This window comes from Chlamydotis macqueenii, chromosome 1, assembly GCF_036417535.1.
Source record: "Chlamydotis macqueenii isolate bChlMac1 chromosome 1, bChlMac1.mat, whole genome shotgun sequence".
In the NCBI taxonomy this organism is placed as follows: domain Eukaryota; kingdom Metazoa; phylum Chordata; class Aves; order Otidiformes; family Otididae; genus Chlamydotis; species Chlamydotis macqueenii.
In genome coordinates this window covers 135873564-135888845 of record NC_141556.1, presented here as the reverse complement: position 1 = coordinate 135888845, position 15282 = coordinate 135873564, and the positions used below count along the sequence as shown (strand labels likewise).

At 41.9% G+C, this 15282-nt stretch overlaps 1 protein-coding gene across 1 annotated transcript; it reads left to right on the top strand.

Moving 5' to 3' along the window:
- Nucleotides 1-6666: 6666 nt before the first annotated feature.
- On the top strand, nucleotides 6667-14249 carry TLR7 (toll like receptor 7). The gene is made up of 2 exons (XM_010119851.2): nucleotides 6667-6764; nucleotides 10633-14249. Exons 1-2 carry the CDS (start codon nucleotides 6762-6764, stop codon nucleotides 13771-13773), a joined length of 3144 nt encoding a protein of 1047 aa, XP_010118153.2. The 5' UTR covers nucleotides 6667-6761; the 3' UTR covers nucleotides 13774-14249.
- Nucleotides 14250-15282: the final 1033 nt, after the last annotated feature.

Here is a 15282-nt window from a genome sequence, read left to right as displayed (position 1 = left end):
CCTCCATGGGCTGCAGGTGGATCTCTGCTCCTCCGTGGGCCTCCACGGGCTGCAGGGGGACAACCTGCTTCACCATGGTCGTCACCACGGGCTGCAGGGCAGGAGCCGCATTACTCCTGCCCCTCCTTCTTCACTGACCTTGGCGTCTGCAGCCATTCCTCCCACAAGAAATTCTTCACAACAGACTGGCAGACACCTCTCAGAATCTCTTCACATCACCCAGCTCATCTCCTCTCCACTTCTTGCATCCAGGCCGGGCCCAGTTGGCCACCCAGAGGGAAGCCAGAGGGTGAGGGTTGCAAGGCCCACAAGGCTCGTCCCTCCCCGTCTCTGCCCCTGCTGCTGCTTCTTCACTTCCTCTTTCTTTTTTTTTTTTTTTTTTTTTTTTTTTTAATTTTCCCCTTCTTAAATATGTTATCACAGAGGTGTTATCAGGGAACATTCTCCCACCAATTGGCTTGCCCTTGGCCAGTGGTGGGTCTGTCCTAGGCCTGTCCGGCTCCGCTGGACAAAGGGGAAATTTCTAGCAGCTTCTTACAGAAGCTGCCGCCATACACCCCACCCGCCCTAAACAAAACCAGCACAGAGTAAAACAGAACTTCACCTGTATGCTTTCAGTGATGAATATAGAAATGGGGTATATAAAGTATTGTGATGAGAATTCAGTTCAACCACTAGTTCTCAGAGGAATTCCTCATTATAGTTGAATTTTCAAAAATATGTTATAATGGAAAAGAATTGTTTTATTTGGTAAAGCAATTTTAAAATATCAGATAATTTAACCTATTATCTTGAAAATATTACTTTGCAGTTCAGTTGTTAACCCCAAGTTTGTGGCCACATAATTATACCAAAGTTTAGACCTCATTCTTATGCAAAAGGCATACAATACTTTTAAAGCACAGTATCAGTTCAGTTGTTTTGTAGATCAGATCTTTATTACAAACAAAATGCTGAATTGTTTGCCTTTACTGTGCACAAGTAATGTATTGTAAATAAATCTTGAAAATTACTTGTGCCAAGAGATAGCCTGTGGTTTTATTCTTTTGACACGCTTTTTTTTTTGAAGACCATGCCCTGCACAGGTCAAATAGGGAAGAATGTAGGCATTGATTCTCTGGCAAACTTTGCTCATATATCATGCTCCAGCTGTCCTGGACATAGGGATGAACTGTTAATCACAGCAGACTGGTACACATCTTTGTAATAAGATCATCGTTCTCCTACTTTTTATGGTCTGATAAAAGGGACACAATGTTTGCATTTCATTGGGAGTTTGAGATAACACACTTTATGAGCAGTTAAAGTTCTTACTTCTCCAATGGTTGTAAGCAAACCCACTCAGCTGTATTTAACAGGATGAGAGGGAGGGAAAGAGCAGAAGGAAAATACAGAATTAAACTTACTGTATCTGCTGCCTTTTGTGCACATGAAGTGCTTATGAAGAGTTGTAGGTGAATTCCAGCAGCTCTGTAAAAAATCCCATCCATTTTTACAGAATTAGGAGGCATGGAGAGAGAAAACTGTGAGGTGTTTGGTGTACACTCCCCGGCCTTTTCTGGGATTCTGGCCTGAAGATCAGACAACAGTTCAGCCTGATGGGAATCTTTTTTTTTCTCTCAGCAGCATTATTTTGAAATAAATAAAAATATACTGGTTTGCATAGCAGAAGAGGTTTTAATTCATATTTGTCTATCATCAACCTTATTTTGACTCATTCTACTGCCCTAGTGGAAGTACAAATTCTTGCATTTCTCAATAAAAGTACTTGAAGCTGCAGCTTTTCTGGAAGCTCTCGCCATGGACTCAAGGGTCTTTAAACAGCAAAAGCTCAGAGCCTGTTGCTGAGGCAGTGGACCTCTGGAAGTGAAGCCTGAGCCTGTTTTCACTGCACAAGTCCCTCGCTGAGTTGTTCATCAAGCTTCTAGTGCCAATGCTGGTGCTCTGTGGTTTGTCACGTGTTGTGTGATGGCTGACCCAGGCTGACAGCCAAGCCACCGCAGACAGCCGAGTTGGGGAGACAATCAGGAGGGCAGAAGTGAGACCAGCTTGTAGGCAGAGATAAATGATAAATTCATAAATGAAAAAAAAAAAAAAGGCAAATGGTGCAAAAGCAATCACTCACCACCTGCCACCAGATGACCAATGCCCAACCAGCTTCCGAGTGATGGCTGCTTTGGTGAAACTTTGACCCACCTCAAGATTTATTGCTGGGCACAGCACCATCTGGCATGAGTTATCGCCTTGGTCAGTTGGGCACTGCTGTCCTGGCTGTGTCCCCTCCCTGTCTCTTGTCCACTCCCAGCCTGCTCCCCAGGAGGGCAACGTGCAAAACGAAGGTGACCTTGAGGCTGTGCAAGTTCCCCAGTAGCCATAACACTGGTGTGTTATCAACACTGGTTTGGCCACCAGTCTAAATCAGGGCACCACAGGGCCTGCTGTGGAGAAAAGGAACTCCATCCCAGCCAGACCCAGTACGGCTGTTGTGAGTGAGCAATGAAGTGTGATTGTGGACACTCATCTTGTTCTTCCCAAGGCCTATGTTGTGCTGTACTTGTGTCATAGGTTACCCCTGATCGGGACCAGACCAGAGGAGGAACCTGAGCAAGCAGTCTTACCAAGATCAGAGAGACCAACTCCTCATAACAAAACCTGCATTAAGATCAGCACAGGGGAAAACAACAGTGAGTTATGGTCATTGGCAATTCTCTCCTGCGGGGAATGGAAGAACCCGTTTGCAGACTGAACCCTCTTTTCAGGGATATTTGCTGCCTCCCTGGGGCCCAAATTAGGGAGATGACCACAAGACTGTAGAGTCTAGTTCAACCTTCAGACTACTATTCATTCCTGCTCTTTTATGTGGGTACAAATGATGTCACAACAAAAGGTCTGAGGTCAATCAAAAGAGACTTCAGAGCCCTGGGAAGAATGATAAAAATCTGGAAGCACAGGTAGTATATTCCTCGATTCTCCCAGTAATGGGGGGAGATCTCAGAAGAAACAGATGAGCCCAGGATACCAATACTCCAGGACTAGTGCCTCTGCCAAAACTCTGGGGTTTTAAACCATGGAAGAGCCTTTGAGAGATAAGGTATGTTAGGGCCTGACAGAATCCACCTGTCCCAATGGGGAAAATGGATCTTTGAGTGTAAGCTGGAAGGGCTGATCAAGAGAGCTTTAAACTAGAATCGATGTGGGAAGGGGCTACCAACAGGATTGCAGGAGGTAAGCCAAGGGTTGTCATGGTATTGCCAAGGGTGGCAATCCCAGTGGGAACATTTACACTGCTGCTGGGAGCATGGAGGGCTCAGGAGCATATCTGAAATGCTAAATACACCAACGTATGCAGTATGAGAAAAAAACAGGATGAACTGGAAGGGTTGGTTACCTCCCAGAGCTATGATATCATTGGTTTTAGCGAGACTTGGTGGAATGAGTCCCACGACTGGAGTGCTGGAATGGAGGGCTATAGGCTGTTCAGTAGGGAAAGGCAAGACAGGCGAGGTGGATGTGCCGCACTATACGTAAGGGAGAGGTTTAATTGCATAGCCCTTCAGTTAGTGATAATGTGGTTGCGAGCCTGTGGGTGAGGATTAGGGGGATGGAAAACAAAGGAGGTGTTGTATTGGGTGTCTATTACTGATTGCCCAGCCAGGCTGTAAGCACTGATGAGTTTTTCTATAGGCAATTAGGAGAAATTTCTCGATCAGTAGCCCCTGTTCTTATAAGAGATTCAATTTCCCAGATATCAACTAGGAATATCATACTGCTGTGACGAGTAGATTTTGGAAATTCTTGAAGTTTGTAGGAGATAATAACTTCTTGTGACTAGATACTCAGCGAGCCAACTAGGAAAGATGCTCTCCAAAACTTCTTCTTTGTGAATGGATAAGGATTCATGGGGAATATGATTGTAGGCGGCTGTCTTGGCCGTAGTAATCATGAAATGGTGGAGTTTAAAATTTTCTGTGTAATGAGAAAAAAAGGACAGCAGAGTTGCCTTGGGTCGCCTCAGCTTTCAGAAACGGGAAAATCTATCTGTGTGATGCTAGAGGCTCCCTTCGTCACATGTCAGCGCACTGGGTGGTTGGCTAAGGTCTTAACGCAGGTCTGTGAAGGTCTCCTCCCTCACCAGAGCTCTGAAAACTTCCTCTGCCCTTGTTGTAGGCCAGTCTTCTCTACTGCTGTCTTCTGTTTATTGTTTTGGTTAATTTTAGTGCGTGCAAATACATTTCTGCAGCAACCGTCAGGAGGAACCCTACATTTTTACATCCCTTAAGGCTTCTGCAAGTGATTTTGTTATCAGTTTTGCTATCCATTTCTCTTTGTGGTTCATCTTTTGTGTACATCTGTCTACATCAGTTTGAAGAGTAACATATATTTCAAAAATTGAGCAACTTAACTTATCTCTAATTTCCTGGATAAATTACGCAATACTACACTGAACATCACATTAACCATAAATATTTAAGGTGCTATCATAATTATTAGTATGAGGGTTAGCACATTAGAAAAAAGACATGCAAAACTTTATGACTTTATGTAAACTATTCAGCTTTAAGATAAACACGGTAGAAGCCTGATATTGATAAATAAACTAAAGCAACTTGCTGAAAGTTTTCATTTAGACAAGAAAGGAAAAGAAAAAAAGAAAACATGATGTTCACTAGTTCGGTTGCAATCTAACTGAAACCTAAACCTGTGGGTGAAGGATTAAGGCAATTAAAGACTCCTGCTCTATTTTAAATTATATTCTTCACTCACAGAGGTGGCAAAAGAGATGCGTTGTTACCAGAGGGTCCTCCCCTACCACATGGCGCAGTAGGAAGTTCTTTTCTGCTTTCAGTTACTTTGCGTTTCACAGGAGGCAAGAGAGATTTTGCACAACATCTGAGTGAAACCTGAACTTTTAAAATCAGTAAATCAGTGACTCTCTTTGCCTCTAAAAATCAGATTGTAGTCCTGAAATTCCAGACTGCTGAGGTCCCCTACATTTACTCCCCACCTTTTGAAAGGAAATACTGCTGTATTTTGCTTATCACATTTATTAGGTTAAAAACCCCAAGTTTAAAACTGCTCTGTGTTTCTTATAGGTTCAGCTACAGTTGCAGTTTCACTCTGCACGGAACTGAAACTCATGTACTCTTGGCTGATCGACAGTGAGTTCCTAATATGAAAAAAGTAAAATAAACATCTTAGGTACTGTTAGGTGCTATCTCTTAGGTATTATTTCACAACTAATTAAGCACATTTGTTTCATAGTAAGGTGAATAACTATAAATGAGTGGAAGCTAACTTTATCTTCTGGTGTACAATATGTGAAATATTTAGAGTGGAATAGCTAGTGTAGGATGTTTGCAAGGAATGTTTTCCTCCTGACAGAAATGTCTTGAATGGCCTTGGAGAATGCAACAAGATTTTAGTGAGATGTCTACATTAGTTATCATTAACCCCAATGAAAACCTCAGTGCATCTTGCGTGAAGAGAAAAATCCAGTTAACAGTCAAGAGCAGAGGAATTGTACTTTATTACAGTCCTTTTAGTAAGAGTCAGAAATTATGAATTGCTATTTACAATATAAACAAAAATATGTAGGGAAAGAAGACATTAAAAAAAAACAAACAAAACCTAATAAACATCCTAACCATTGAACTAGTCTGTCCTGCTAAGCATAGAAACTTCTAAGTAAGAAATTCTCAAATAGACTTTGTGTTCCATGAAATGCTGGATTGTCACCAGCTTAAGTCTATCCATGGCATCTTTAACTTTGTCCCTTCTGCATTCTCCCATACTTTTTATATCCAGTTTCCTATGCCTTTAACACTATCTTTTTTTCCTGTTTTATTTTGGTTCCCTTCCCCAAAGTCCCATTCACTTAACAGACATTTGTTCCATGAAGTATTCAGCTTAAGAGTTTTGTTCCAGTTCTTGAAGATATTTGAAGCAGAAATAAACCCCAAATAATAACAACTATTATTTTTTATTATTATTACTAAATTTCCAGATCTAAAATATTGTAAATGTCAATTAACAATTTCTATCTCTATGTTTGTGCAACTTACACTAAAAAAGAGGGGAGGAAAAGAAGGAAATAGAGCCTCTGCAAATCTTAGTTGTCTGAAGTGAATGTTACCCTTATGTAACTCATTTGTCTTCTAGCTAATTGATCTTACGTTCTGTAGCCAAGTATTTTGCAATTGCCCTCATTTGGGGGTTCCCCAGGGCTTGGATGTTCATCTTTTGGAGTAGGTCTTATCATACTTATTTATGGTAAGACGATGTAGCTGGGTAAAATACACAGTTTAAAATGGAAACCATGTTCAAAAGTAGCAAAGAAGAGAGCAAATTGCAGCATGTGAGACCAAAAGGAACAAAAAACCCCCCCTTTTGTCACAACAGTGTGGTGATGTATGAGTAATGCGAGAATTTGTTGAAAAGGAAAAAAATAAAAGTACTCAGTTATTTTTGGGGGCAGGGTGGAGAGATAAGTGAGGCACTGTTGTTTTAAGCTTAAGTACAAATGTTTGAGGAAGTAGGTTGAAGCAGTTGTTTCACATTTAATTATTTCTCAAGTCTCAGACCAGCTGAAGAGTAGTGATAAAGTAGTGATTGCCGCTGTTACCTTAAGTGAGTTATGGCATGTTATATTCTCCTCCACACCTGAGCTGAACCAGTGAGGGCTTCTTTGATGTTGTTTTCTTCTGCTCTGATTTACAGTCTCCTCCAACGACAAATTTGACAGCCCTGACAGCACACAGAAAATGGTAGGTGAAAATTCCATTCCAAATTTACTTTAAGACCTCTTTGACTGGAACTGTTGTGGAAGATTTTCAAGACCATATTCTCCTTTTCTGCTTTCTAAATGTTCCAGCTCACTGTTGTGGTTAGAAGCTGCAATACATAATGACAGGAAAGGAAGACATTTATTTGCGCTAATACTAACTGGCTATCATTTAATTGTACTACTGCGCTAGAGAACGAGTATGATAATTTCTTTTCTGGTTGCTACAACTTGTGAGGCATTCTTTTTTCTCTAGCCTTTCCTCCTTTCACCTCTTAAAATACAGATGGAGTACCTACAGAAAAACTTCCTCCAGAAACACCTAGCTGTATGTTGCTGAATATTTGAAGAATACCCTAGATCATTATGGGTTTGTGCGTGTGCTAGTTAATACCGGCAGATTAGTGCTTTTTGAGTTTCTTATAAAGCCAAGCGTAGATCACAGAGAAATGGACAGCTCACATGCATGCATGTAGCTGCACTTTTACACTAGCTTCTCATTGAAAAGACATTGCGTAAGTCAGTGTTGCTTGTTTCTTCTAATTAAAACAATCTTTTATTTCTTCTGCTACTATAACAGACAGGAGGTGTTACACATGCAACTAGACACAGCACCAGAATGTAACAGTTCACAGTTAAAATAGCTAATGCATTAAAAAGATGTTGGGAAACAGAAGGACATGCAAAGAAACGAAGCATAAAGATGGTAGGAGCTGGGCTGGCTGTTCAACAATGCTTAGGTTCCTATAAACAGGAACTGCAATACGTGAGAGTTCAAAAATCTCAGCATTACAAACATCTCAAAAGGCATTTTTTGACTTCTTAAGAAACCTACAAACATATTCATGAAGACTTCTAAGGCCCAGATTCATTGCACCTAAGTTTAGACACCTAAATCTGCAGTGTTACTCTTTGTTTAGTGCATAGTTAGTCAGAGCTGTCTTGATCTTCAGAGCTGAGCAGCACCTGCAGAGAGACCTCTCTCTCCTGTTCTCTCTTGAATGTAGTGCAGCCCAGGATGATGGCAATGAACTGAGGAATTCAGCAAGTGCCTAAAATTAGATGCCTGAGTGCAGTGGATGAGTATGAGTTTGTGTAGAAAGTTTGTGGCAATCTAGGCTTGCCTAGGTCCTGCTCTAATGCTTGGACAGAGACTTTTAATTTGGCAAATCTTAGTTATTGCTTCTAATTAATATTTCCTCAAGACCAGCAAACCTGTGGTTTGACCCTCAGCAGCAGAGGTTTTCCTTCCTTCTTTATAAAAGAAGACAGGCTGCTGGAGTTTGATTTGTGGCAGTTGTCAGTGTTTCCCTTGGTGGTTGCAGGTACCGTGTCCATGACTGGCAAGGCTCTGCTGTCATGTGCATCTATGAGTAAAAGTAAATGGCATCCACGCGATAGAGTGACATGTCCTGAAGTGCAGACAGTCTCTGTGGCTTGCCTGCCAACTCTCTGCAGTACTCCAGGGGCACCTGCCTTGGATAAAACTCTGGTCCCTGGAGTACATTGGTCTGATAAAGCAAGAGATGCAGGTAGGCAGGAGCATGGGCCATTCAGTCAGGTTTAGCACTCTGGTTTTTCATTAGTCTTTTACGTGCATAATGTATTTTTTCCCTTGGAAAAAAAGGAATGCAAAATATTTAAAAGAGCATTTCCAGATTTTCTTTCAGCAATGTCCCCTGTCATTCCAAGAAAGACCTTGAGCCTTCTATGTAACTACTATCAATGGCAGAGACCTTCCTTCTTCCTCCCGCATCCCTATCCAAATTAGTGAAGGAAAAAGAGTTATAAAAAAAAGGCTATGATGGTGGGAGAAAATGAATGCATTTTATCTTCTCCAAATTATCCCCTCACTTACTCTGATTATTCTTATTCATAATTTTCAACCAAAGTTAATCATCCTCTGAAGCTGATTGGCTAGATTGTATTGAAGACACTGGTGAACTGTCTTAGCCAGTGGCCTCCATCTGGGTGAGTTTCCAAAGTGAATTGCAATAAACCAAATGAAGATTATTTTGATTCTTAACAAATGACTTCACATGGCCTTGTTAACTCTGGTTGCATTTCCCTGAGTAATTATATGAATGATAGTCATGGCAAGCAGTCAGGATATTTAACTGCATTGCCTTTTTTCTGTGGATCTGCTGAAAAGAAAGCATCATAGCACTTACTGGCAATGCAAAAGGAAATTGCAGTAGAGGAAAGGCTGTGGTGTAGTACAGCACCAGGTGAAACTGAATTCAAGGTCTGCAGTGGACTATCACATTTTTCCTTCTATTCTGAGGCTTTATATTCACAAGCTGACTAAACAAACCCCCAAAGTGACTCCATTTGGCTGTTGAATCTAGATAGCTGAAGTGTGGTGCTGTGTGAGACTTGATCTGGCTTCTCTCATATTTGCTGCCCTGCTAGTCACTAGAGCACTTCTCCAGATACACAGATCCATGGGTGGATTTAGAACAGTTATCTCAGGTAATGAGGAAACACAAAGTTATACAGGGGGGACAGTGGTCTAAGTAAACAGAATGTACGACAGGAAGCCTCAACTAATCTGCAAGTCTGTGTCACCTGCAAGGCATGTCTTAGGCAACACTCAACAGGGTTTTCACATACTCTTTGAGCAGGTCTTTGTATGTTCTTGTGTCTCAGATAAAGAGAAAAAGCATTTCCGTGTAGCTTGGACACTTTACTTAATCATCTGGCTTTCAGCTGCTTCACTGGTTATTCACATTTAGACAATGTTATTCCATGGATAACTAGTCCTGGTTGATTAAGAGCATTTGATGTACCATGCTTCTCCAAGCCTTCAACACTGAGTTTTCCAGGGAAAAATGATGATGTTGGTTATTGTGTGTTTTATTGCCTTTAGTTCTCTTGACCAGCAACAGACACAGGCAGTTAAGAAGCCGTGCAAGACAGCAAAATGGTTGTGACCCCTCTGCCTATGCTAGGCAAGCCAGGGCTGGCAGCTTGCTTCCCTGGCTGTCTGTCTCTGTCCACAGGGGCAGGGTTTCTTTGACATTGACTGCTGCTGAGGAGGTAACTACTATGGTGTCAAATACTAAAAGCTTATTGCTCTTCTCATAACACATGCAAGTATATTCAAAAGGCAACCACACAAAGACTTGATGGGCAGAGACTGTATTGTGTAAGAGCATATCTTAAATCTGGTTTAGATTTTCCTTTTTACGCTTTGCATTGATACAGTGCCCTCTTGGCCCTCTGTCCATACTGGACAGTGAAAATGCTAGCAGCTATTGAACTATTGGGAAGTATAGTCATTGACTGGCTTAGGTCAACCATACATCCATTCTAGCACTCACTAGAGGAAGAATCCTTATGGTAAAGTGAAATCAGAATTAGGCACTCATCTGTTAGTCAGTGTGGTTTTGAAAATTTACACTACCTTTTAAGTGACTATAGATGTTCTCAACTTTCATATGCTTCTAAAAATTAACTTTGCTCATTTACGCTCTTATACTATGGCAACCTGCTAGATGTTTAACATTGTTTGTTTCCCTTTAAGAAAATAAAATTCACAGACGCGTAGCCTTTAATCCTCTGCCTTGTCATGTCTTCAGTAGATTTTTTACAATTCATCCTGTCGAGAGTGATATTTATCTTACCGCTACAATACTCAGTGATAAGAAAGAAAAGAAAGCATTTGAGGAAATACCAACATATGCTGTCCCCAAACTTATAATCCTACCTGCACATCCACTTCTAGCTAGTGTGAGAGACAGCATTACCTGTCTATTTGGTCTGACCCAGTTAGCACGTGCTTGATCTGATGTCCTTATGACGTGTTCTCATTGCATTGAATTAATACCTCCCTATTTCCTTATTTTTAGGTACCTCATACTAGGACATCAAATGCATTGCCATTTGTCTTGCTCTTCCTATTTCCGATGCTACTGTCAGGGGCTTGGTTTCCCAAAAGTTTACCTTGTGATGTTAAAGCATCTGAAGGTACCGTGACAGTGGACTGCACCGATCGGCGTCTCATGGAAGTGCCCAGAGGAATCCCCGCAAATGCTACCAACCTTACCCTGAGTATTAACCATATCCCTTATATCCATCCAACATCCTTTGCTCATCTTCAAAACCTAGTGGAGATTGACTTCAGATGTAACTGTGTGCCTGTCAGAATGGGGCCCAAAGATCATGTGTGCATCAGGAGACCAAAGATTGAGAATGGCAGTTTTGCTGCCCTGACAAGATTGAAGGCATTGTATTTGGATGCAAACCAGCTGTCGGAAATACCCCGAGGTCTTCCGACTACTTTAAGTCTGCTGAGCCTGGAAGCAAACAGTATCATTTCTCTCCAAAAAGCCAACTTGTCAGAGCTAGGAAACATAGAAGTCTTGTACCTGGGACAGAACTGTTACTACCGTAATCCGTGCAATGTTTCCTTTGAAATTGAAAAAGCAGCCTTTCTGGAGCTGAGAAAAATAACAATACTATCCCTGAAGTCTAACAACTTAACCCATATTCCACCCAATTTGTCATCTACTTTAAAGGAATTGTATATTTACAATAACATGATTCAAGTGATTCAAGAACATGATTTAAGTGCCCTTCACAACCTAGAAATTCTTGATCTAAGTGGTAATTGCCCACGTTGTTATAATGCCCCATATCCTTGTATTCCCTGCCCCAAGAGTACAATTGAGATACATTCAAATGCTTTTTATTCCTTGAAAAATTTAAGGATTCTGCGACTTCACAGTAATTCTCTTCAGAACATACCCAGCAGCTGGTTTAAAAACATCAGGAATCTCAAAGAGCTTGACCTCTCCCAAAATTTCCTCTTAAGGGAGATAGCAGATGCTCAGTTTTTGAAGTTTATCCCCAGCCTTGTAGACCTTGATCTGTCCTTTAATTTTGAACTGAAGATGTATTCTCCATCTTTGAATCTGTCTAAGACATTTTCCTCCCTCTCTAACCTGGAAACCCTGAGGCTCAAGGGTTATGTCTTTAAAGAACTCAAAGAAAGAAATCTAGATCCATTGCTAAGTCTTAGAAATCTAACAGTGTTGGATCTCGGGACTAATTTTATTAAAGTTGCTGACCTGAGAGTGTTCAAAAAATTCCCTGCTCTTAAACTCATAGACCTCTCAGTGAATAAAATTTCTCCTTCTTCAAATGAAAGCAACTTCTATGGATTTCGCTCTAATCCGAGGATTTCAGTAGAGCAATACAACAGGCAGGTGTTACAAGAGATGCATTATTTCAGGTATGATGTGTATGGGCGAAGTTGCAGGACAAAAGACAAAGAGGCTACTTCCTACCAGTCTTCAGTTAACGAAGAGTGCCTAAAATACGGAGAAACTCTGGATTTAAGTCAAAACAACATCTTTTTTATCAACCCCTCAGACTTCCAGGGGCTTAGTTTCCTCAGATGTCTCAACTTGTCAGGTAATGCAATAAGTCAAACTTTAAATGGAACTGAATTCAACCAATTGTCTCAATTGAAATATCTGGATTTTTCTAACAACAGGATTGACTTGCTATACTCAACTGCTTTCCAAGAGCTAAAACTTTTAGAAATTCTAGACCTGAGCAATAACAAACATTATTTTCTGGCAGAAGGTGTTACTCATGTGCTTAGTTTTATGAAAAACTTGGCCCATCTGAAGAAGCTGATGATGAATGAGAATGAGATTTCTACTTCTATTAACACAGGACTGGAAAGCCAATCTCTGCAAATTTTAGAGTTCAGAGGAAATCGTTTAGATGTTTTGTGGATGGATGGGAATGCTAGATACTTTTCATTCTTCAAGAATCTGACCAGCCTGGAACAACTGGATATTTCCTTCAACTCGCTCAGTTTTTTACCTCATGATGTTTTTGAAGCTCTGCCTTCAGAACTCAAGATCCTCAACTTAACCAATAACCGGTTGAAGAATTTCCACTGGGGAAACCTCCGCTATCTGAAGAAACTAATAACTCTGGACCTCAGCAATAACCTTCTGTCTGCTGTTCCCCAGGAACTGTCCAACTGCTCTTCCACACTCCAAGAACTGATGCTCCGAAACAATCGCATTCAATGGTTAACCAAACATTTTCTCAGAGCTGCTTTTAAACTGAGATACTTGGACCTCAGCTCAAACAAGATCCAAACAATCAAGAAATCCAGCTTCCCTGAAAATGTCATTAACAACCTGAGGACACTGCTTCTACACGGCAATCCTTTCAAGTGCAATTGTGATGCTGTGTGGTTTGTTTGGTGGATCAATCAGACTCAAGTGAGTATTCCTCTTCTGGCCACGGATGTGACCTGTGCTGGCCCAGGGGCACATAAAGGAAGGAGCGTGGTTTTCTTGGATCTGTATACCTGTGAGCTGGACACCTCATATTTGATCCTGTACACTCTGTCAGCTTCAACTGTCCTAGGCTTTATGGTGTTTGCAGTGACAAGTCATCTCTATTTCTGGGACATGTGGTACAGTTACCACTACTGCACTGCCAAGTTGAAGGGCTATCGGCGTTTGTCTTTGCCGGATGCTTGCTACGATGCTTTTATTGCCTATGATAATGAAGATCCAGCTGTGAATGAGTGGGTACTGACAGAACTGGTTGAAAGGCTGGAAGATCAAAAAGCCAGACAGTTCAATTTATGCCTGGAAGAAAGGGACTGGCTCCCAGGACAGCCAGTCTTTGACAATCTTTCCCAGAGCATTCAGCTGAGCAAAAAGACCATATTTGTGCTGACCAACAAGTATATTAAAAGCGGCAGCTTCAAGACAGCATTTTACATGGCCCACCAGCGACTTCTAGATGAAAAAATGGATGTCGTTATCTTGATATTTCTTGAGAAGGTTTTGCAGAAGTCCCGATATGTTCGGCTGAGGAAGAGGCTGTGCAGAAGTTCTGTCCTGGAGTGGCCAAATAACCCTCAATCTCAGCCCTACTTCTGGCAGTGCCTGAAAAATGCAATAGCTACAAGCAATGCCCAGGCTTACAACAAGCTTCTCCAAGAAACTGTTTAGTTCTGCCCTTCCCTGTACAATATTGCTACAATGCATAGTGAGCAGAAGATCCTAAACCCCATTTGGAGAAACTGTTGAAGCACGGAGGATAAATGTAATTGTGATACTGTACCCTAAAATGAAATGCACCGTTAGTCCCAAAGATGATAGTTCACTTGTTTTGCGGTGACAAGGTTGAACAGAAGCTGTTGCCAGCACAGATGTTTAGCTGACGTGTGCCTTGCTTGGCATTGATTGCTGCACAGCAAGAGAAGATGCACTACCGACTGGAAGTCCCTGGTTTAGAACAGAATCACCACGTACAGCTTTCTGTTCACTGGAGGCCTCCAGCATCTCCTGCGGTTGGGTCAAGTGTGAGTGAGACACCTTCTTGGCTTACTCTAGTACACAGACTTTCGGGAGGAGTTTGGCCATGCCTAAAGTTGCTGCTGTTCAGATCACTGTTGGAGTAAATGTGATTTTAATAGAAAATTATAGTTTCTGTATTTGGTGTATTTATGAAAACAAGGGATTTGCTGATGCATTCGTCTCAGAAAATACCATAAGCAAAGCTCGTGCTTTGATTTCAGGAGTGGGGATAATGAATTATTATGCTTTCATCTTGGGCTTACAGCTGCTGAGCCTACTGCCTCTATGTGAGTGGGCTACAGCCCTAATGGCTGGGGAAAGGACATTCTGGTGGGACTGCTGTCGGGGGCGGGAGCTCTCCTGCTGTTGCATTGTCCAAAAGCTCCTAAATCCGCAGAGACTTTGAAGAACATGTATGGTCTAAAATAGGAAGGTAGTGAGGGACAAATTCAGAAGGTCTTGCAGGTAGTGGGTTGGAAGGAGTTACAAGATAAAAGGAGTCCCTGTGCACGAGCTCCTGTGTGGGAGTAAGGAGGGGCAGCAGGACAGCAGATAGGCTGAGGGAAGCCTTTGCACAAAGCAGATGGAGAAAATCAAGTAAAACAAAGAGGAAGTGAGAAAAGACAAAGAAAGGAAAGTAAAAAGAAAAAAAGAGAAAGTGGAAGAGGTGGAAAGAAAGGAGAAAAATACAACTAAACAAGTGCATGATAGAAGTTAAGAAGCATTTACTGATCAATTCCAAGTAATCTCCTCACTCTGCCTTTCACCTGCTTCCCTGACTGCTGGCTGAGCTGGCTGCTACCTGAGGACTCAGGGCTCCTCTCCAGAGTTGTGCCATCAGCTTTAGGAGCTCAGCTTCCTCGTTTCCACCCAGGTCCTGTGTTACAACCCCTTGTGTATTGACTGGGATGCTGTTAAGCAGGTCCAGCCAGGGCTGGAGGCTGAGGACACAGTAAAGTGACTGACTCGCCTCTGCCTGCCCAGACTTTCTCCCAGACAAAACACAGTTGCTCAAAGTGCAAAGCACGTAAGACCAGGTCATAGAAGGAAAGCATCCTTCCCACTGTTTCTTTAGCTGTGCTGTGGTGCTCCAGAGCAGCCTCAAGCCCTCCTTCGCTTCCTTGTACCCTCTCCCACAGTGGCTGCTGGGGCACCACTAAA